The sequence below is a fragment of the Fusarium flagelliforme genome (genome assembly GCF_020744385.1).
Source record: "Fusarium flagelliforme strain FIESC 12 MPI-CAGE-AA-0113 chromosome Unknown B0J16scaffold_3, whole genome shotgun sequence".
Classification (NCBI taxonomy): Eukaryota; Fungi; Ascomycota; class Sordariomycetes; order Hypocreales; family Nectriaceae; genus Fusarium; species Fusarium flagelliforme.
Genome location: NW_025763505.1, coordinates 4,802,146 through 4,822,614, shown reverse-complemented (window position 1 = coordinate 4,822,614; position 20,469 = coordinate 4,802,146). Strand labels below are relative to the sequence as shown.

Genomic DNA, 20,469 nt, shown 5'->3' with positions numbered 1-20,469 from the left:
ATATACAGTCCACGTTTGGAGGGGTCTAATTTTGAGTACAGTATCGAGATGAGGCGTGGCTTGATATCCTTGCAACTCGTGGACCCCCATACCAATACCCGGTATTATGACGATGTTGAGCCTCACCGACCGCCTCGGCTCATATGTAGGTCGGCAAACTCGTCCCGCTATACCACGATGCTAGGGAGCCTAGGTAATATCCATGACATATAGGGTATTCTCTTAACCGGATCTTTGCTCAAGGTACGTTGATATTGCTCCTGTTGATATTTGTTTACTTCAGCGGACATAAGGGACCATTCGGTTGATTTCTCTCGCCAAAGTTACATCTGAGCAGGTATAGCAAAGGTCGAATAAGCAATTATCCAATCATCTATCGACCTTCTCCTCTCTTGCGTGGTCTGATAAATGCTGTCCTGTCCCTTTTCAGCGAGATGCACCGAGGCAACCTAAGAAAATGGATGTTGTCTCGACCGGCCTCTTTCCCTTTTGGATCTGCGACTGATGACCCCATCCCCCTCCACTTTCCCCGTTTACCATCCGTCCGCTTACACGGATTGGAGTCTCAACTTTCCATTCGCTAGGAAGTAGCTGCCGTCGCTCAACTGCCTTAGCTACCCCAACCTACCCAACTTGATGGACTCAACTCAATGTACCTTCCCTCTCTGAATAGGTTCGCTTCTCAGACCCTGTCGTAGAATCTCGCCTCGCACCCCTTTCATCTAAAAATTCTCCTCTTAGCATCACCACCATCGTCTTATTCAGAGATTACAAACAGAAATGGTCGACAAATCTTTACATCAATTGCCCGCAAACAGATACATATGGTCTCCGGCTATCAAGGGCACAGGGCCATGCTTGTACCAAATTCCCTGTCTGCCATGCCTGTTTTCACTTTATCGAATATGACAGCATGACAGACCTTGTCTCTTCGCCTCCAGAGAATCCTCCCATGATCGCCATGATATCCGCCTGATTGCCATCTTTAATCATCCGGTTAGCGGTCCTCGTAAGATTCCTTACGGCGGCTATAGCGATACCCTTCCATGGTATTTGTTCACTAGCAGCTTACAGCCTTTATCCATGTCTCCCAAGACCAAAGGCAGCTCTTACTTGGTATTCTGTACCGCGCTCGAAACTGCTGACTTGAATGCCATGCGACCCTCCCGTACGGGCCAGCAGCTTACACGGCGCAGTCTCATCCTCTTCCAAGAGAGCAGTCCCATCATTCAAAGTCTCCATCCACATTCAAGTTGCCCGTCGCCGGCTTAATCTAGCGGAGCCGGCATTTCAACCGCCCCCATTCTCGCCAGGATATGTCGACAAACCCCAGAACGTCGTTAAATCGCTGGTTGCTGCAAGCTATCCTGCACTCTGCCACACTTTTAGACAGCCACCCGCCCAAGACCCCCCGGCTGTCACAAGCCAAGATCCGCGACCGTTAAATGTCATGATCGAATTACATGGGCTTTCATTAACAGATGCCTAGACCCCAATTACACGCCTCATTTCTGAAACCACAACCCGGACCGCACATATACAGACTTATTGCGGTTGCGCTTAGAGTTTGCTCCTTCTACTACCTCAAAGAGTCGAACCTCTACCGAAAAGGTAGACAACCACCTCGCCTCGGTTTCAACCCCTAGCTAGTTGCAGAGCAACAAGATACGATTCGATTAACGGCTTCGACTAGGTTTATCCCGATACCACACAAAGTACACGCGTTCCCCCACTTCTTGCAAGTGCAATCGAAGCTTCGTGCATGTCAAAATCTTACTGACATGGTTCTTCGTCTGGTCTCGAGTGCATCCTGTAGCCTAGTGCACCATCTGCCGGGGATATCGGCATCACATTTCCCATCTGCAGGTGTCTCTTTCTTGTCTCTGATCCCTCAACGGAGTGCTTCCCTTATCAGGATTCAAACCCGCTGTCTTGAACCCTTTGTGCTCAAGTGACGTCGTCCGGAAGAAGCTATGATGTCTAGCGGTTTTTGCATGCTTGTAACTGAAGCTTGGGCCTAGATTCTACAATTGCCTCACTTTGAGTTCCGTCTCTGATTTGCTACCTAAAGGTTCCTCATGCGTTAGAAAAGACTTCACATGTATGTACCAATCACGTCTTGAATCAGCATTCGAGGCTAGTTTTCGAACGGAGCTTCTGTCACAAGCCTCGAATCGCCAGATAGTCTTGACGCTCTTGGCAGAACTCAAACACGAGCTTGTGTATCAGGCGACAACATTTGAACAGATCGCAACGAGAACCTACCAAGCATCCACAAATTCCAGAACGCATGGCGAACCTGTCTCCGGGATAATTCAAAGGACCGTGGTCCTTGTCGCTTTCGCTTGAATGCCTCCACAATTCGATCGTCAACGTCTTGTAGCAGCTCCCCCGTCATGTTAATAATGGCACCATCATATGCATCATTGTATACCTCGCCTATTCAGACATTCCCCTGACGAGAACCAGATAATCTCTACCCACAGCTCTGGACCAGTTTCAGGACATGGAATTGGAGTCTAATACGGTGATGATTGCGACCCAAACTCCTGGTTCGTGGGGTTGATAACTTGAGCCTTTTTTTTCTCAACCGAGCCCACACTGTTGGTTCCCAGAACCAGGGGGGATTTTACTTGACGATTTACGCCGAGCCTCGGAGAAAAAGCGAGATCCCGATGAAGAAAGTGGTGCCAAGAATCTCAAAAGGTGACTAACAACAATCTCATGCTAGAGAATAAGTTCGCCATGTGAAGAACTTATTAACCCGATAAGGGCGGCTGCAATGCAACGACACAATAAGTTACGTGAGAGTATCATTATAGTTTTCACATGTCAAGTTGTAATTTCAATGGTACGAGTTTGTAAGTGGGTTGCTTTTATCGCTTGGGTATTGATTTCAATGTCTATCTGCAGCATTCGGACTAAAAGTGACAGCAAAACTCAGAAGCTCCCCATCAGTCCGTCACAGTACTGACAGGGCTACATGGGTCGCTTACACACCATTGCCTATCCGCTTTCTGAATGTGGGACATGCCCCCAATGTAAAAGGAAACTAGAACGCTGGAGTCCCATCCTGCAGCCTCTGTCACACAAGATGATATGTCCTCCTTTCATCTTCTTCTCGGGCCTAAATCCCGGACCTAGGAGATCATTACTTCACCAGCACCAGTTGCAAGCTCCTCATCTCCCTTTTCAGGGGACTTGGGCTGATCGGCTAAGCCTTTTGACGGCGCAGCCTTCATCTCTAACACATCGCTGTCGCTGCCTTGTCGCTCAAGGTCTTCAAAGGTAAATGCGTCAGACAAGTTGACAGCCAGGAATGTCTTTGGTAGTTTGACCCTACAGAGATGTTAGTGGGGATTTCACATGGCAAGGGAAGACGTTGTGATAAGGGGATCTTACTGGTTGAACTTGGCTCGAAGGGTCTTGATAACCTGCAGCCAGTCCGCGTGTGGCGTCAAGCTTCGTCGGGGAGCACATCCTATACAGTGTCGGCTGTCGAGTTGAACATGCAATGGATCAAAGACGTGACATCCAGGGCTGATGGTGATACGAATACTATATGTAAACGTGGGGGCGTTGTGAGGTGATGATCCATCGCCTGTCGTCTTCATCTCAGCTTCGTAGAGCTCAAAGCAAATCTGAGAAAGGTAATCAAGCTCAGGGATAGTGCTACGCTTAATCTTAGTCTCAACACCTCCCTCGATGATGCAGTTCAACAGTGTGTAGATGTGCGACTCCTTAGTGAAGTAGAAGAAGGACTTAGCGTCGTCTGACGCTTGCATCTCTTCTAGATCCTGCACGATCTCCTTGAGTAGAGGCAAAGATGTGAGCAAGCCAATCTCAAGTTTCTCGCTGTCCGAGATACCATATTCCTGAGGGCAGATGAAGTCAAACAAGACCTTGGCAAGGCGGTAAAGCTCTTGCAGTGGCTCGTTTTGAGCATCTGTCTGAGATGCAGTCTGCTTCGTTCCCTTGTAAAGACGGAAGTACTGCTCTGGCGGTGCCTCTTCATTGAAGTGTCGTAGATTGTTAAGGAACGACCGTCTTCTAAACAATTTCTTGACCGAAGCGGAACGGCTTCCAGCATCCGCCTTGTCGGAACCTTCTGGGGAAGGATGCTGGCTCTTGTCCGCCTTCTCGTCAACGGACTTGCCATCTTCAGACTCCTTTGGCTTGCCCTCTTTGGTACCGGTAGCTGTGTATTCGTCCAGCATGTGGTTGGGTGGTGTGTACACCCACTCCAGGAACTGACGGTTGTGCAGCGCATCAAACTTCATGGTGTCATAAAGCTCCGATATCTTGCTTGGGTCAACCTTATCGCCATCGCAGAATTCTTGGAACAGTTTCTCCCATCGCTCTCGGAATAGCTCCGCATCTTCACCACAGCACCATCGCGACTGTATCTGGTTGATGGTGTTTGCTTGTGACATCGATGATGCGATGGATGAGCTCGAGTTGTCCCCAGACAACTTCTCAGTGCTTGGATTCGAGATGGCATTGAGTGACGTGACAGCACCACTGTATAGCTTCTTGTAATTGTGATCCATCACACGTCGGTGGAAGTTCATCAGCTGCACAACTCTTGTCTGCACTTCTGAAGGCTCAGGCATGTTTTCTGGCCAGGTAAATTGGGCAGGACGCTCGTTACCCTTGCGCAGCAGGCCCTTGAGCTTCTTCTTCACCTTGTCCATCTCGTCCTTAGCAGCATTGGAGTCATCCAACAGATCCTTGCGAATGGTGATGAAGTCTTCTGCAATGTCCTTCTTGCCCAGGAATGAAGCAGCCCAGATCTGAGCACTGGTGGTTACACGCCTCTCGGAACTGCTGAAAACGTGGACCTCGTCCAAAATATCCCGGTTCATAAGCATGAGGTCGTTGCGCATATTCTCGCCCAGTTCTTGAGACTGGTATCGGGCCGAGTGGGTAGGCTCACCTCCCCATTTGACAATGAGCTGCAGTTTATCAAGAACCAGCCTCTCCTCAGCAGCAGTGAACTTGGACATTGTAACCCCAGAGAGAGAATCTTGTCGTTTTGGTGCTCCAGGAAGCTTATCCTCCTTTGATGACTCGGCCCCCTCTTCTGCTTCTTTGTTCTCCTTCTCCTTTTCAGTCACCGCGACAAGCTCCTCACTGATCGCTGGCTCTTCCGTCTTTTCCGCCTTTTCCGTCTTTTTCTTCCTGAACATTGGCTTGATCTGAATCTTGGTACCAGGCCAGCTTCCCTTCTTGACAAGAACATTTCGGAGGGATCGAAGCTTAGCACGATCCTCAATTCCCTGTTCGTAGGCCAGGTCCACCGCCTGAATGACACTTCCAAGAGCGGCTTCTCCAATCAACAGGACCTCTTCTTGATGACCCTTCAAAAGTGCAATAAAAGGCTCTGAATGGAATGTGAACTTGTACTTCTGCTTTGGCGTGCGATCTGCGTGTCTAATCACAGAGACCATGCCCTTCAACTTCCAAGAATGGGTTGGTAGAGGAGGCTCCGGCGCAGTAGATGTCTCTTCTGGTGGAGGATCCGCGATAGCACTTTGCTGAGCTGGGGGAGCAGACAGGATACCGGGCAAGTTCACGTCCGTGGGAGTAGTTGGGATCACCGGTGTTGCAGATGAACTGTGTGTTTTCGAAGGCAATCCACTCTCCTGGGGAATGAGAGGGGTGGCCGTGCCGCTTGGTGCGAGGCGTGATGTATCATCGGGCTGCGAATCAGTGGTAGCTGGGTTGGATGCTATGCTTGTTCTCACACCAGCGCTCGAGTGACCTTGCTGTTCCCGATCCTTGAATGCATTAGATGCTCGAGTGAATGGGTCAGTTCCAGATTCTGATGGTGCGGGCGACGGCATAGGGGGAGTGACACCACCACGCCGCATCTTCTCCTTAACAAATAGGTCTTTGAGAATGTTCGAGCAATGGTCGTAGTAGTCGTCATTATCCTTGACGAAACTCCAGCCGTTGACATCAATGACATAACTCTTGCCTGATGCTCGCAGCATATCGAAACCACAAACTCTCTGTCCAAACGCAGTAGAAATCTTACTGGCCATTTCCTTCTCTTCGGGGCCAAGAGCTGTCACATATCGCAACTCTTTGCCATGGGTGTTTCTTCGCACCACGCCGTCTACAACCGGGCTCTTTCGTGTCTCCGCGTGGCAGTAGGTTGGACCAACGGTGTAAGCTTTCACATCTTCGGCGTTGTCAACTTGCATAAAGCTTTCGTAGATGTAACTGCCGTCGGGTTCGGTGATAGCTCGAGGCGTATTGAGGTCTTGGATGTAGTCAGAACTCTTGTTTCCAATCTTTCGGAATAGCTTTCGAGCGCCACCGCCATCTTCGCTAGGGAAATAGATAATAATGTTGTGGTCCTCTCCACTCGTAGGTTTCTCAACGAAAGGCTTTCTGAGTGTTTGGCCATCAACGCTGATCGTGTTGCCATCTTCAATCATCTCCACCTTCTGGGGAGGTGGTATTTGTTCACTGTCAATAGGGTCGAGAGTAACCCCGGAGATTTCCTTGATGTGTTTGGACATTTCTGGTGTAAGATATGTAGGGCCACCATCACGGGTAACCTCAACACGCTTTGGTGTTCGAACATTGATTTTGTCGAGCAAGTGCAGACATAGACGACGGTCCCAGAGAATTTGCTGCATAGGAACATCGTTTACGCAGAAAGGTTTTCGTGCCTTGACGTAGGCAATTGCCTTGTCCAGTGGGAATCCATCCGAGTAGAAAGAAATAAGATAATCGCTGTCTGGTGTTAGTGATCGTTTTGGGTAATTCGGCACGTGCCTCTTGCAGCATTGAAGATGCATTCAGGCACCCCACTATGCTACATCGGCTCACCGAGAGAGTATTAACTTACCATATGGGCCAATTCTCAACCTCTGGAAACAAATAGATTAGTCCGGCTCTTATTTATACAATCTGACTTCGGTGAAATGCTTACCTTCATCGAGGATGACCTTATCGCCAAAGACGACCACATCGAATTCTCGGTTGGCAATGAGCCGGTTCAGAATATTGCGACTGGGTTTACTTCGAGCCTTGATATCGAGAGCGCAAACGCCAATAACACCGTATCGTGAGGGTTTTACTGCATAAAGTCAGACTCAAGCCCTTCGCCTTGGAATCATTCCAAGCATTGAGTGTATCAACTTACCCTCCTCCCTCTCCCGATGGTTGGGAGCCCGATCGCTACTCGGGCTGTGGCTGCTGGTCGCTGTACTTCCGCTGAAGCGTCTTTTGGCTCGACTGCGGGATCGATCGGGCCCTTGATTGCGCAGGCCGGACGTAGCGTTCTGCATGTTGTCGTGCCTGATTGCTCGTTTCGTAAAGTCAAGTGGCTGCGAATTGTGATCTCGAGCAGTCAGATGGTGCTGATGAGGATTTCCTACGGCCGATTGACCCGCCTGAAGACTGGAAGTAGTGACGATGACGTTGGAAACCTCGGCTTCGGATTGGACCAGCCCTGTACCTTTGCTCGTCGGCAGAAAGCCAGGCACAGATCGTGGTGGGGTTCCAAGTTCTGAACTTTGAGCTGATGGCGAACCACTGGGGATGCCGCGGGCGGAAGCAAGAGAATAGACGGATGTTCCCGAAAGCCTTCGAGATTGAAGGTCTGAGGAAGAAGATAATCGATTGTTCGGAGCGCTAGAAGATTCGGACGAGACGGTGTGGGAATTCTCGGTGGTAGACGGTAAGCGGGTTCGCTGTTGGTGGGGTTCGTCTGAAAGTTGCGAATCGGTCAACACCTGATCTTCGGCGGTGGTCTCTGAGGTCATTGACTCGCGGCGAGTACTTGCAAGAGGTCGGGGGTTCCTGATTGGCAAGGACGATACAGCGGTTGTTGAGTTTTGGGACGTCGTGAAACTAGCCCGGCGTGCGTATGACTCTCTGGTGACGGGCTCGGCGCCGCGACTCTTCCTTGTAGCGGCAACAGCAGAGGGATTGGCAAGAAGAGAGGCAGACGAGTAAGAGAAAGCACGAGCTTGACGAGGCGGTTTGGGCTGTAATTGATGTTGTTCAACGGGAACGTAACCAAAAGCTAGGGCCGAAGAATGAGGAAGAGAATGTGGATTGGAGCGGCGAGGCGAGGTAGAAAAGTCGGCGGAAGGTTCGCCGGAGGCGGAGGTAGAGGGGCTAGTCGAAGGTCCGGGTCCAGCTTTTTCTTGACCTTGCACCTGTGCCTGTGCTTGTGTTTTTGCTGGGCTATCAACGGAATCGGTGCTAACAAGATTCGGGTCCGGTGGGTTACTCATGGTGTCCGCCGTTTAGAGCCTCAGTAGCAGATAAGTGAGCCAAGGTAAGGTCGTATGCGGATGATATGGAAGGTATCGATACAGTGTAATACCCTGTTTGATACGTCTGCTTGTTGCCGCTTATCCTTTGCAGTGCATGTACGTATTTCCTTGGAAACGATTTGATTGAACGTATTTTCTTTTGCCAAAGGACCCTGCTGCCAATTGACTCGTACTGTTAAGCTTTGTTTGTACTTTAATTGATGGGCGTGCTCTGCGATATGACTGCAACCACGAGCCGATGTACTGTCTGACGTCGTTGAGAAGGCCCGTTTATTGGAAGTCTTATTAGGCTACCGAGCCTAAATTGCGTGCAGACAGAACAAAGCCAAAGTTTCAGACGCTTTTCGATGTGTTCGATAGACTGTCTTGGGTAACGTCCAAAGTCGGTCTTTGTCCCACAGATTGTTATTGGAGGGTGAAACAAGTCTCTCCAATTCGTAAAAGCGAGATGGAATGGCTATATATCAAATTAACGAAAGACAGCTTGATGATGACCTGTTTTCTGTCTCAGTTTGAATTGGGCCGTTACCATGTTTGGTGCTAGGTAAAGAAGGCAATGTGATTAGGTGCCCGCTGTGCCGCGATCTCGTCAGGTACTAACACTACTGCACCTGCCTACGATATTGATGCAAGTCACCAGTTTATGGGGGCCTCCTTCCCCTTTCCTCGCCTTGCAGAAACGAAGCTCCGAGATGGAGCTATTCAATGACGCTGGTGCGATGGATCGCCGTCACAAGATGTCGGTATTTGGGGTGACAGCTGTATTGCAGCTAGACTAACAGGACAAGGGCCTGTAAGTGTAAGACCAAGCAGAGTAGAGCGGGCAGGCATTTCTTCACACATTGACTCTGCTTCTGTTTTTATGCTTCTATAACTCTAATACTTGATCCTATGGAAATGTCTTGTATCGAAACCTTGTCAAGGAACAGCTGTTTTTTTCAGTCACCAGATTCATTCAACTCTAATGTGAATCAATCTTACAGCGGGGTTCGCGATGGGATCATCTGGGGAGTGGAGGGTTTTAGCGTAGGTATGATAGTGGAGAAGCCACTTCCAAGCTTTTCATGTAAGTCCTCACGATCTAGGCTGAGCATCACCATACACACATCAGGTTGTTTTTCTCCAACGTTGAAAGGATTGCGTTCATGCAACACATGATAGCTGCAAGAGCAGCGCCATGCCGAAGAGTAAGACAATCTTCGTCGTCATTGTTCCAGGTACGCAGCAATTAGGAAGAGGTCTGTAAGGGGCATGCTTGAATTAAGCACTATTATTGGACGAATAAGTCGTGGGAGGGACAGCCACGAGGTCTACAGAATGTCTTGAATTCCCGATTCGGTGGCTTGAAAGTTGAGGCGTGCGATAAACTTTAAAGTCAACGTAGGGTTGTAGTGAGATGAACACCAGATCGTGATATCAGCTTAATGACATGCAGAAGATCAGCCCTAACTTCACTTGCTGTTTCCAGGCCACTTGACCAGTCGTCCAGGCCCTTGGTAACCAGCTTGAGCCAGTACTATCAGTTTCTATATCGGTCTTATCTCTGCTACCCTTGAGGTTACCGCCTCGTCGCAGATCCATCTCATCCTCACTTTCAACTACCGGTACCCCTGCAGCCAGCCGTCCATCGCTTGGACTCTCTTGCCACGAACGACTCTATAATAAGTAAAACGCCTGCAGGAACGGTTCGGCAATATCGCCAAGACTAATCATGTACTGTGTAAGATCTAAATCTAGGAGTAGTTTTGAAACGCATGGTTAAAGGATTGCATAAATGTTTCGACTTGGGGCTATGATCCTGGCATTGGTTTGAGGCTGATCACAGTTAAAGGCGAGCTAGCTTTACGCGTTTCGAGTAGACCCTTATGACGATGTATCAAATTCAGAGCTTGATTAGATGATAATAAATTCCTAATATTCAAAAGTCTATGCATTTTATAGGTAGAACGACCTAAATCAACCCAATTCCGAGGGAGCCTCTCCCTTAAAGTATGCTGTACACGTGGGCCATGGTATCCTGTAACCAATTTCCCAAAAGATCGCAAAACCAGATACCCAATGCATCATGTCATAAGTGAAAAACAAAGCAATCATTTAATCCTCCGAAGGGTTGTATCCCCAGAGGCGTCTTCGCTCGAGAGCCCACCAGTGGGCAACCTCGTCAGCTTCGCGCGCCCAGTCTGCGGCCGCGCCGCCGTACTGGCTTCTTACTGCCTTGACCGTGGACTTGATAGACCACTTACTCAGAGCTTCTAGCTCTAGAGGGTCTTTGCCGAGATCTGTAAATGTGTATTCGAGGTCCTTCTTGAGAGGAACTGCCAGTCGCCAAGGTGCATCGGCTGATGTGACTGTGAGCATACCACCACCTGGGTTGATAAGTCCAAAGTTCCAAGCACGGCGGCCGTTGAAGGTCTTTCGGTATGGTCGGATAAGGGACTGTCCCTCGTAATCGTTGGCGAGGTCGGATGCGATTGCGGAGTCTTCTGTGTTCAATGATCCCGAGTTGACAAGGAGGTCAAGGACGGTAGGGAGGATAGAAATAGAGGTAACGTTGGCCTCGTACTGAACTCGAGGGATGTTGGGGTGATGGAATGAAATAGGAACTCGGAAGTTGCTGATGTGTCGGTTCTCGTAGGTACCGGTCTTGGAGAAATCCTCCTTAAACGCCTGTCCGTGATCGCCGACAAAAACAACCAAGGTCTCTTCCGCAATTCCAGTGTCCTCAAACATCTGCATAAGCTCGCCAAGCCATCTGTCGGTAAAGGCAATGGTGTTGAGATATTTGTCGAAGTCTTGGTGTCGGCCGCCCTGGTTGCCCATGAATTTCTGGGTATCGTACCACTTGGGAACACCCCATGGATGATGGGTTGTGCTGGTAAAGTGTGACATAAACAGGCGCTTGTTCTCGGTCAGTCCGTCATCAATGAACTTCTTGATGTGTTCCTTTAGATCCGTCTCAGGATAACCAAAGTAGTTGATCTCTTCCATCTTAGGATTACCGCGGGCTTCTTCGTCGAGCTTTGGCTTCGTGACCTTGAAATCGAATCCGATCTTGGCATCGAACTTATCCTGCCGATCGTAAGAGTCTGTAACGGCTTGGAAGAAACCGGGCTTCCACTGATACTCGTGGAACTTGGCGTGTTGGTTTCCACCGAGGCCAAACCAGCCGCGCGCTGTCTTGTTGGTCTTGACCTTGTTGAACAGTTCAAGAATCTGGGGGATGCAGGGCTGATAGCTCTCGAGCTCGGCTTCTTCGAACATGTTGACAGCCATGGGCCAAGCGCCGCAATGGGCTGCAGCGAGACTCTTGGTCGAGACACTACTGCTGGTAAGACCCCCGACAACGTTAACACCACCAAAGCCAGGCTTGGTCTTGTCATTCCACACAGGTGAGTCGGGCTGAGGGTAAGTGGTGCCATTTGCGTAGGCATAATTGCCAGGCTTTCCGGTGATCTTCTCGAAGTTCGGCGTCATGAGAGCGAGTCGACCGTTGACTTCATCTCTGAGCTTTTCTTCGTGCGATTCCATAATGATACGGTGGATATCGCTGCCTTGCTGGAGTGGGAAAAGCTCCTCGCGCATACTCTCCATAAGAATCAGAGCAACATGTCGGATCTTGACAGAGCTGTTGGATAGTGCTTCTTGGATGGGCGCAATGATTTCTTGGTCAAGGTTAGTAATTCGCATTGGGTCGTTGACGGGATTGTAAAAGCCCCGATCCTGTAGGGTGTTCGGGCAAGTTTCGCTAGGACCATCCTTCTTATCGAGCTGATCCTTGTATCGCTTGGGATCCCACTTCAGGAACCCGTTGGGAATAGGTTTAGGTAACCATTTGGGAGGGTTCTCTCTATAGTTCTTGACATATTCGTTGTTGTTTTTGCTGGGAGCCCAGCCCTTGAAATCGCCCTTGGGTGCCTGCCACTTAGAGCTTTCGATGAGTCCTCTGAGAGGCCACTCGTTCTGAGAGGCGCAACGTCCGAATTCAGGTTTCACTGAATCGAGTAATCGCGAAGGCAAACTGCTGGCCATGTGGTTGTAAGGCTGGTCGGGGCGAGCGATCAAAGTAATGCCAATGAAGAGGACGGCGCCAGTCGTGATGGCCCAAGATGGAATAAAGGCACACATGCGTCGCTTCTTTGGTGCCGAATCCTCGGAATCCTTCTCTTCCCCATCGTAGTTTGGGTTAGGCGATGCATTCCCACTCTCAAAAGCAGATCCTCCGGTGTTGGAGCGCTGGAGGAAAGGCTCGGCGTTTTCGGGGTCATGCTGGTACTGATTTTGGGGGCGGATCTTTCCTCGTAGATATCGAGACACTTTTATACATGTTAAACGATGACCGTCATGATGATGTAACGAACAAACATACCTGAAGCGATGCGCTTGCCTAGACCCGACACGACGTTACCAACGGTTTTGTAAAGGTAATTTTGGGGTAACCACGAGACAATGAGAATTATCAATGCCGAAACCACGACACTACTGCTTTCGCTGATGAGAACATTGAGGCCTTCGTCGTTGGCAAAATCGCCTGCGTCGCTCCATTCGACCTCGCCGCCTGTTCTGTAATGAAAGCCGAGTTCCGACGCAGCGGCAGCGAATGTTATTACACTATATGCGCCAACCGTTAGAAACAAAGCCAATGGAATGAATAAAAACAAATTCAACTTACGTGAGAATACACCCGAAAAGATAACCAACAAAGGAAGCAATTGTTCGCTCTCGACGCAGTAGCACGCGACCCAAGAGAACTAGGAAGACATCTTGTAGAAAGAAGCTCGGTAAGTAGACAATAAAGTCAAGGGCTGAAATTGAGTGAATGTGAATATACAAATGTAGCAACTTTGCGAATAGCAGTGATACAAAATACACAGAAAAAAGATATGAGACTGTTGAAGGCATCTTGGGCCTTTCTCACATCGTCAGACTTGACGGGGAGGAAGGAAGCAAGAAGATGGGATGGGGAAGGAAGTGGAGGGGAATGAATAAGGTAAGATCTAGGCAAAAGCCAAGCGGACATAAGACTTTTTGTCAGATATACGAGCATCGGTCCAACAAGTTAGCCTCTCCTCTCTTCTCATACTTGTTTAGTAGCTGAGAAGGGGCAGCCCCAGTTCCAGGTTACGAAACAAACCACAGTCAGTGCACAGTACAGGACAGACTGGACTGAAGTGAAACAGAGTGACACGCAACGCCCCTCACCCCCTGTAAATCCTCACTTAACAAGCGTCTTCCAGCCAGGAACATGACTGACAATCAACATCAGCGCACAGTACACATCACAGTGAATTGATGACAGAATTGGAATTACCTAGGGTTGGTATGTGGTCGCGTGTTGCGCTGCAGGTGGAGTGAGCCGTAAAGGTCGGGCGGTAGGTGTCTCTGCATTCTGTACTAGAGCAAGCCAAACCTTGACAAACAACATCTCGTGCATAATCGACTACGCAACCCAAGTCCTCTAAGACTTTAAGCTTACCTCGGACTGCCTTTTTGACGCCTTGACGTGCCCACACCTACCTTGTTAGCCTTGGCTTTTAGCTTGTTTTTTCGGTACCTGTCTTTATGGCCACTGTATCTTGCCCGTCTAATGTGGCTTTTTTCCTTTGATGTCGACTGAGCCGCCCGCTGCGCCACGGCTGAAACAACAACTACCTTCTGTAAAGGTGCACGCCCTGGCCTGAGAACAGTTGATCGTCTCCAGCTTTCTTTCAAGGCCTGTCCTGTCCTGTCCTGGTCGGCCTGCGCTCATCTGCTCTACCGTATTCAAACTTTGCCTCCACTTTTAGAACAAAAGGACAAAGGGGGGCTTTTCTTTCAGTCCGGTAGTTGATGGCTGATTCCTTTGTTGCCTGCCCCCAAAGCCCTTTTTATCCGTCCCATTCCCAATTTGCTACAGCGTAAAACGGTGGACCTGATTGATATACGATGCAATGGGTTACTCTGACTCTTTATCTAAATACATGTGAGTGAGCACTAGATCTCATCCTGAAACCTTGTGTCCTCTCCTGTCGGTTGGCCCTGAATGTTCCCCTGGTGTTGTGAAGTCTAGAATGACACCAGTTCTGGCTGTAATCCCGAAGCGCTAATATCGGTGACGTTTACAGTGATGGTGGTGGACCTCAATTGTATCATGTTTATCCCTACAGCTCGAGCCTGCAGCCGTTGTCGGCTCGGCTTTTGCAGAGTACGTACTGCGCTAGACGAGCGGCACCGCGTCAAAGATCCCAAAGACTTACATAGTGTTTTGATCTTCGTCTCCTACTGTGTCTTGGCTTGCATCCATCAAACAGGGATGTCCAAGAAAATCAACAAAGGATGGTGGGGTTGCCTTGCGTGAGGTAGATCATTCTCAGGTGCATGGAGAAACCGTTGTTTACTATGAATAGAAGGTGTTAAAGGGATGGCCATTGTTATACGCACTGATGAAGTAAACGCCGATACAATGTTCTGATCAATCCCATCCCATCCTCGTATCATGTTTCCCCATCTCGATATGCACTCAAATCCCCTCTCAGCTAAGCCCGCTCACGTAAGTAAGGATGGCTGCATAGCTCCCTGCCTTTGACCTCGAATACCCTTGGCAGCCATATGGTGTCACAAACATTCTATCTAAAAACTTGTCTTGGGAATATTGGTTTTACGAGTACCACATCGGTTATGCCGTGCCGTCATTGGGGCTCAGGCGTGTACAGTATACCGAGAATTCTCACAGCCTTACTGTACAACAGCGACCGAGCTTGACCAAGCGCGTCTTCTGACTCGATGCGATTCATGTCGAGATGAATTGAAATCAAAAGGACTAGCTAGGCCCAATGTGCCGTTTCAATTTCATCTTAGGTTTGGTCAGGTCCAGATCCTCGGATGCTATCCAGAATTCCAGTCCACGATTAACTCGCTCGCTAGTTCCGGGTCTTGCGCCATCGCCTCACCGTGCCTGCCGGTTGGAAAGGACCCCTATGTACTGCGTAAGAGGCTGTTAAATTAGGCTAGCTGGCGTCAGGTTGTCAGAAGAATTGGCCGCCGAAATCATAATGGACGAAATAATTTGGTCACCTTATGCGAGCTTAGGCTAGCACTTAGGCTACTTTATTTTTGTAGCCTAAGTCTTAGAGGATAATTCTTCTGACACCTCCATACCTCGCTGACTCTTTTCGAATTCAATTGATGCGGGACGAGATAGTTGGGCTGACAGAATAAGTCGTACACCAAAGGCAAAGCAAGAATTGACACATTCCACTCTCTGTAAAATTCTTCAGGTCACGGAAAGAGAGCCATAAAGAGATATGGAGATTTTGGTCATATTCGCCAGGTGTCTTTGATATGGGAAGAATAGAATGCTGTATTAAGGTCATGGTTTTGCCGTTTCTTGATGTGTAAATATTTTGTTCAACTCTATGCAGATGATACTGCCGCGCGACACCGCCAAAAATTGTAAATTTTTGGAGATGGATCCAGCATCATGTAGAGCAGCCTCCATCGCAGAGCGCAAGCGGGCATCTTTGGTGTAGTAACTCCTGTCGCTACTCGCACCATCCTCTTTTAATATTATCATAATGCCTCACAAAGACGCTGACCACCCCGTGGTCAAGCGCCAGAAGACTGCGGCGCCCGCCAATGCTTCAAAGTCCTCATCAGACTCTTCTAGGATTTTTGCGCCTTTCCGCGTATGTCTATTTTCTCGGTCGCCATCTTGCTATAGCTAACTTTGTCGCACAAGACTGTCGGTTTAGTATCTCCTACCAGCGTTCCTTTCACCTCGATTCCTCTCGGAAAGACGTCCTTCCAGATTTCAACCTCGGTTGGCCGAGCTATTCAGACTTATGATCTTCGTCGCGGATTGAACCTCGTTTTCATCACTCGCCCGCAAACCCCCGCCGATATCACCGCCACCCTCGCCTGGAAGCAACAAATTTTTGCAGCATGGGGAAATCCTCAGAAGGGCGAGCCTCAGGGTATCTGGGTCTACCAGAGGGGTAAGAAGGTGGATGAGCTTGCGCTGCCCGCCGACCTCGATGAGCCCATCCAGCAGATTCAGATTTTGGGAACATGGACTATCGTCGCTGCTTTGACCCGTATCGAAGTTTTCAAGACCGCCAGCCTGGAGCACTACACCACCATCTACACCACTCCTGCCAACGACCGAGGCAATGAGATCACTGGTGGCATTGTTACTATGCCTACTTTCCTCAACAAGATTTTCGTTGGTCGCAAAGATGGCTGGGTCGAGATCTGGAACGTCAGCACTGCCAAGCTCATCTACACTATCCTGCCTCCTTCTCCCGATTGCGGTTCTGTGACATGCCTTGAGCCCAGTACTGCTCTGTCTCTCCTCGCTATTGCCTATTCCGAGGGAACTCTGATCATCACGAACGTTCTCACTGACAAGGTCGCTCTTCGCATTGAGGCCGGCCACTCGGAAGCACCAGTCAACTCGATCTCTTTCCGAACCGATGGCATGGGAGCTGGTCAGGATGGACGTAAGGATGGTGTTATGGCTACATCGACAGCTGCTACTGGTGATGTTACATTTTGGGATTTGAACGGCGGCGGTCGTGTTATGGGTGTTTTGCGAAGCGCTCACAACCCTCCCTCTCACGACGGACCTCTTGTTCGTGGCGGCATCAGCAAGGTCGAGTTTCTCCCCGGTCAACCTGTGATCATGACCAGCGGCCGTGACAACTCTCTCAAGTCCTGGATCTTCGACGAAACCCCCTTCTCGCCTGTTCCCCGAATCCTTCACCAGCGCAGTGGACACGCTGGTCCCGTCAACTGTCTCCAATTCCTTCCTACCGATTTTGAAGGCGCCGATGCTGGTAACAAGTGGCTGATTAGTGGTGGACAAGACCGAAGTCTTTGGGGATGGAGTTTGCGTCGCGATGGTCAAAGTACAGAGTTGAGTCAGGGTGCCATTCGCAAGAAGGCCAAGAAGATTGGTATTCTGGCTACCAGCGCTCTCTCTCACGGACCAACAACGACTTTGGAGGACCTCAAGGCCCCCGAGATCACATGCATAGCATCTTCACTAAACCGAGATGGTGGTATTGGTGCTATGCCTGGTAAGCAACCTTTGTGGCAAAAGATGCAGAAGAGGAAGCCCCAAGATGCCGAGGTCAGTGGTATGACCGGCTGGGAGAGTGTGGTGACTGCTCATAAGAACGACAAGTTCGCCAGGACGTGGTTCTGGGGTCGCAAGAGAGCCGGCCGATGGGCTCTCCCTACTGGAGATGAGACTAACGTCTCGACTGTTGCTATCAGCCCTTGCGGCACCTTCGCTCTTGTTGGTGCCGAGTCTGGTGGTATTGATATGTACAACCTCCAGTCTGGAAACCATCGCACACGATTCCCTTCAAGACTTACCCCAGCTCAGGCTCGCGCACTCAAGATGCAACAGCTACGACAGGCAGACGATGTCGTGGCACTACATGCCGAGGCTACCCGCCAGTTCCCCGTGGGCACTGGAAAGCATACCAAGCGAGTCACTGGTATTATTGTCGATCAGATGAACAAGACAGTGGTGTCTTGCTCCTTGGACGGCAAGATCAAGTTCTGGGATTTCTTGACGGGAAACCTACTCGAGCAAATCGACTGGGCCCCTATGACTTTCCCTACCGCATGCAGATATCACCCCGGCAGCAACCTCCTCGCCTTTTCTTGCGACGACCTATCGATTCGAGTAGTGGATATGGAAACCAAGAGAACTATTCGTGAGTTCTGGGGTCCTCAGGGCACCATCAACGATTTGTGCTTCTCTAGCGATGGACGATGGATTATTGCAGCTTCTCAGGATTCCGTCATTCGTGTCTGGGATCTTCCTACAAGTCACTTGATCGATGCTATCCGACTGGAGAAGCCTTGCAAGGCGATTGCCATGTCCGTTACTGGCGAATACCTCGCTGCGACGATCCAGAACGAGTTGGGCGTGACACTCTGGACCAACAAGGCTCTCTTCAAGCATGTTCCCACACGCCAAATCTCCGAAAAGGAGATTGGCCAAGTTTCCGCTCCTACAGCTTCTGGCGAGAACAGCCATGGCATGCTGGAGGGTGCATTCGAAGAGGAAGAGGCCGAAGATGAGGATACTGTGGTGGCGCCTACAATCGAGCAGCTCAGCGCCGATCTTACAACTCTGTCTCTGGTTCCCAAGAGCCGATGGCAAACATTGCTGCACCTCGATCTTATCAAGGAGCGAAACAAGCCCAAGGAGGCCCCTAAGCTTCCTGAGAAGGCTCCTTTCTTCCTGCCTTCAACAACAGGCAAGGACAACCCCATGGCGAACAAGGAGGAGAAGGCGGCAGAGGCGGAGAACACTTCTCGCGTCACGAAGCTTGAGCAGGCTCGTTTCGAGCAGGCCCTTAGTTCCAAGCTTCGTGCTGGAGCAGAGACCGGAAACTGTAAGCACATTCCCCTTGCACTGATATTGTTACAAAGCTAACTCAACATAGACGATGATTTCATCGAGCATCTCAAGTCTCTCTCACCCTCCAGCGCTGATCTGGAGCTCCGCTCGCTCTCTGTCGGAGATGGCGACGAGATTCCTAATGAGCTGCTGCACTTCATTCGTGCTTTGACAGCGCGCCTCAAGACTCGCCGAGACTATGAGCTTACTCAAGCTTGGATGACCGTGTTCCTCCGACTTCACTTTGATCTAGTAATGGAGAACCAAGAACTGCTAGAGGCTTTGAGTGAGTGGAAGACATATCAGGAGAAGGAGTGCAACCGATTGGATGGTTTGGTTGGATACTGCAGTGGTGTGGTTAGCTTCTTGAGGAACCCAAGGACATGAGAAGCATAAAATAGCAGTGTTAGTTTCAAGAGTAAAATAATGGCGTTTGAATATCATGGCATGTTAGGGAGCATATAGTATACTAGGAATACAATATTAATCCCAACAAGTTTTCAATCGTGACTGTTTGATGTATTCAATCCGTCCACATCCTTATAAGCTGCTGACATTCATAAATTCTGTTTGTAATTGCGTTCAAACGAGCCATTCTTTAACTCCTCCTGTCTGCGAATCCTACAAATACACAGTTTCTCCCTAACTCTTCTGGAGACTCAACTTCCTAGTTGTCTCTATCATATACGTTTCCAATTTCACCGCGTTTGTTTGCGCATCCACGCTGTCATCCGTATGGTAGTCGAATGGTCGTCGCGAACATGTTATGCGCTTATGTCTGGAGAGGCGATCGTGCGAGAAGGTCCTGGCTGATCGGCTTTCTAGACCTGCTCGGCGCCCCAGCCAGCGTCTTCGGCCTCGCGCATGTTGGCAGGGGGCTCAATGGAGGGGACGAACTCGAGAGCGATGTAGGCAAGACCAGTGATACCGACGATGCCACCGGCGATGTAGCTGAGGACATTGCCGCCGAGGATCAGAGAGCCAAGGAAGAGGTAGACTGGGAGTGAATTAGCGGTGATCCGAATACAGCTCTTTTAGACAATTACTTACAGACACCACGGCCGATGAAGGAGAACATGAACGACGCATGTCGGGCAACTTGAGGGGGGATTTGAAACTCTGCGGTTTGTTAGCATTGGTCTACGGGTTTCAGTGACTGTCGCGACTTACCGAGAAGGCCAGTAACAAGACCAAAGATGATCATGTAAGCACCAACAATGATGGGCTGACTATAGAGAAGCTATCAGTACTCGTGTTGCTGTGTCGCGGCCAGGTGCTCGATTCGACTGCGGATTTAAAGCGATCGGCTCGAGCACGGGTTGGTGTGTACGTACAGGCTGAAGGAGAAGATGGAAACGACACCGCCGAGGATGACGATAACACCGACAACCAAGTTGACAATGCGACTACACGTAGATAGAATGGTTAGCGACGACTTGATTCGATTCAATGCAGAGACTGTTTCAACGCCCACTCACAAGATGTCTGAAGGCTCCATGTTCATTGTGTCTTAGGGGTTCCTGGACTGCGCCGGTAAGAATTCGAGGTCGATGGGGATTATATGTTGTAGAGAGAAGAAGTAGGCAGCAGTCGCGTTGTAGGCAGAAGAATTGTTGATGGGTTTGAGGGTTTGCGTGGCCACGAATGGAGTTGGAAAAGCACAGGAACAAGATTACGTAGGTAGCCCCGAAGAGGTGCAGCGCAGCAGTGTTTTAGCTCTAGGTTCCAGGTCCAAGTTCAGGTCAACCCCCAGAATCAAGGACCTGTTCGCTTTAG

The 20,469-nt window shown here is 49.7% G+C and overlaps 5 protein-coding genes across 5 annotated transcripts; 2 read left to right on the top strand and 3 right to left on the bottom strand.

The window, feature by feature from the left end:
• Window positions 1-2,765: 2,765 nt before the first annotated feature.
• Window positions 2,766-8,739, bottom strand: B0J16DRAFT_339736 (histidine phosphatase superfamily-domain-containing protein). The gene is made up of 5 exons (XM_046127578.1): window positions 7,160-8,739; window positions 6,947-7,093; window positions 6,863-6,884; window positions 3,403-6,747; window positions 2,766-3,339 (listed from the first exon to the last, which is right to left on the bottom strand). Exons 1-5 carry the CDS (start codon window positions 8,256-8,258, stop codon window positions 3,141-3,143), a joined length of 4,812 nt encoding a protein of 1,603 aa, XP_045985400.1. The 5' UTR covers window positions 8,259-8,739; the 3' UTR covers window positions 2,766-3,140.
• Window positions 8,740-10,204: 1,465 nt separating this feature from the next.
• B0J16DRAFT_303319 (alkaline-phosphatase-like protein) lies at window positions 10,205-13,343 on the bottom strand. The gene is made up of 3 exons (XM_046124668.1): window positions 12,970-13,343; window positions 12,667-12,908; window positions 10,205-12,613 (listed from the first exon to the last, which is right to left on the bottom strand). Exons 1-3 carry the CDS (start codon window positions 13,197-13,199, stop codon window positions 10,395-10,397), a joined length of 2,691 nt encoding a protein of 896 aa, XP_045985399.1. The 5' UTR covers window positions 13,200-13,343; the 3' UTR covers window positions 10,205-10,394.
• Window positions 13,344-14,017: 674 nt separating this feature from the next.
• B0J16DRAFT_115982 (uncharacterized protein) lies at window positions 14,018-14,686 on the top strand. Its single transcript, XM_046121537.1, has 2 exons — window positions 14,018-14,259; window positions 14,402-14,686. The coding sequence occupies exons 1-2, from the start codon at window positions 14,223-14,225 to the stop codon at window positions 14,632-14,634; spliced, it is 270 nt and encodes an 89-aa protein (XP_045985398.1). The 5' UTR covers window positions 14,018-14,222; the 3' UTR covers window positions 14,635-14,686.
• A 1,090-nt stretch (window positions 14,687-15,776) lies between these two features.
• On the top strand, window positions 15,777-19,178 carry B0J16DRAFT_413852 (Utp21 specific WD40 associated putative domain-containing protein). Its single transcript, XM_046133397.1, has 3 exons — window positions 15,777-15,961; window positions 16,015-18,688; window positions 18,740-19,178. The coding sequence occupies exons 1-3, from the start codon at window positions 15,851-15,853 to the stop codon at window positions 19,078-19,080; spliced, it is 3,126 nt and encodes a 1,041-aa protein (XP_045985397.1). The 5' UTR covers window positions 15,777-15,850; the 3' UTR covers window positions 19,081-19,178.
• On the bottom strand, window positions 19,179-20,409 carry B0J16DRAFT_413851 (Golgi apparatus membrane protein TVP15). Its single transcript, XM_046133396.1, has 5 exons — window positions 20,172-20,409; window positions 20,028-20,099; window positions 19,864-19,922; window positions 19,744-19,812; window positions 19,179-19,690 (listed from the first exon to the last, which is right to left on the bottom strand). The coding sequence occupies exons 1-5, from the start codon at window positions 20,195-20,197 to the stop codon at window positions 19,515-19,517; spliced, it is 402 nt and encodes a 133-aa protein (XP_045985396.1). The 5' UTR covers window positions 20,198-20,409; the 3' UTR covers window positions 19,179-19,514.
• Between the last annotated feature and the right edge of the window lie 60 nt (window positions 20,410-20,469).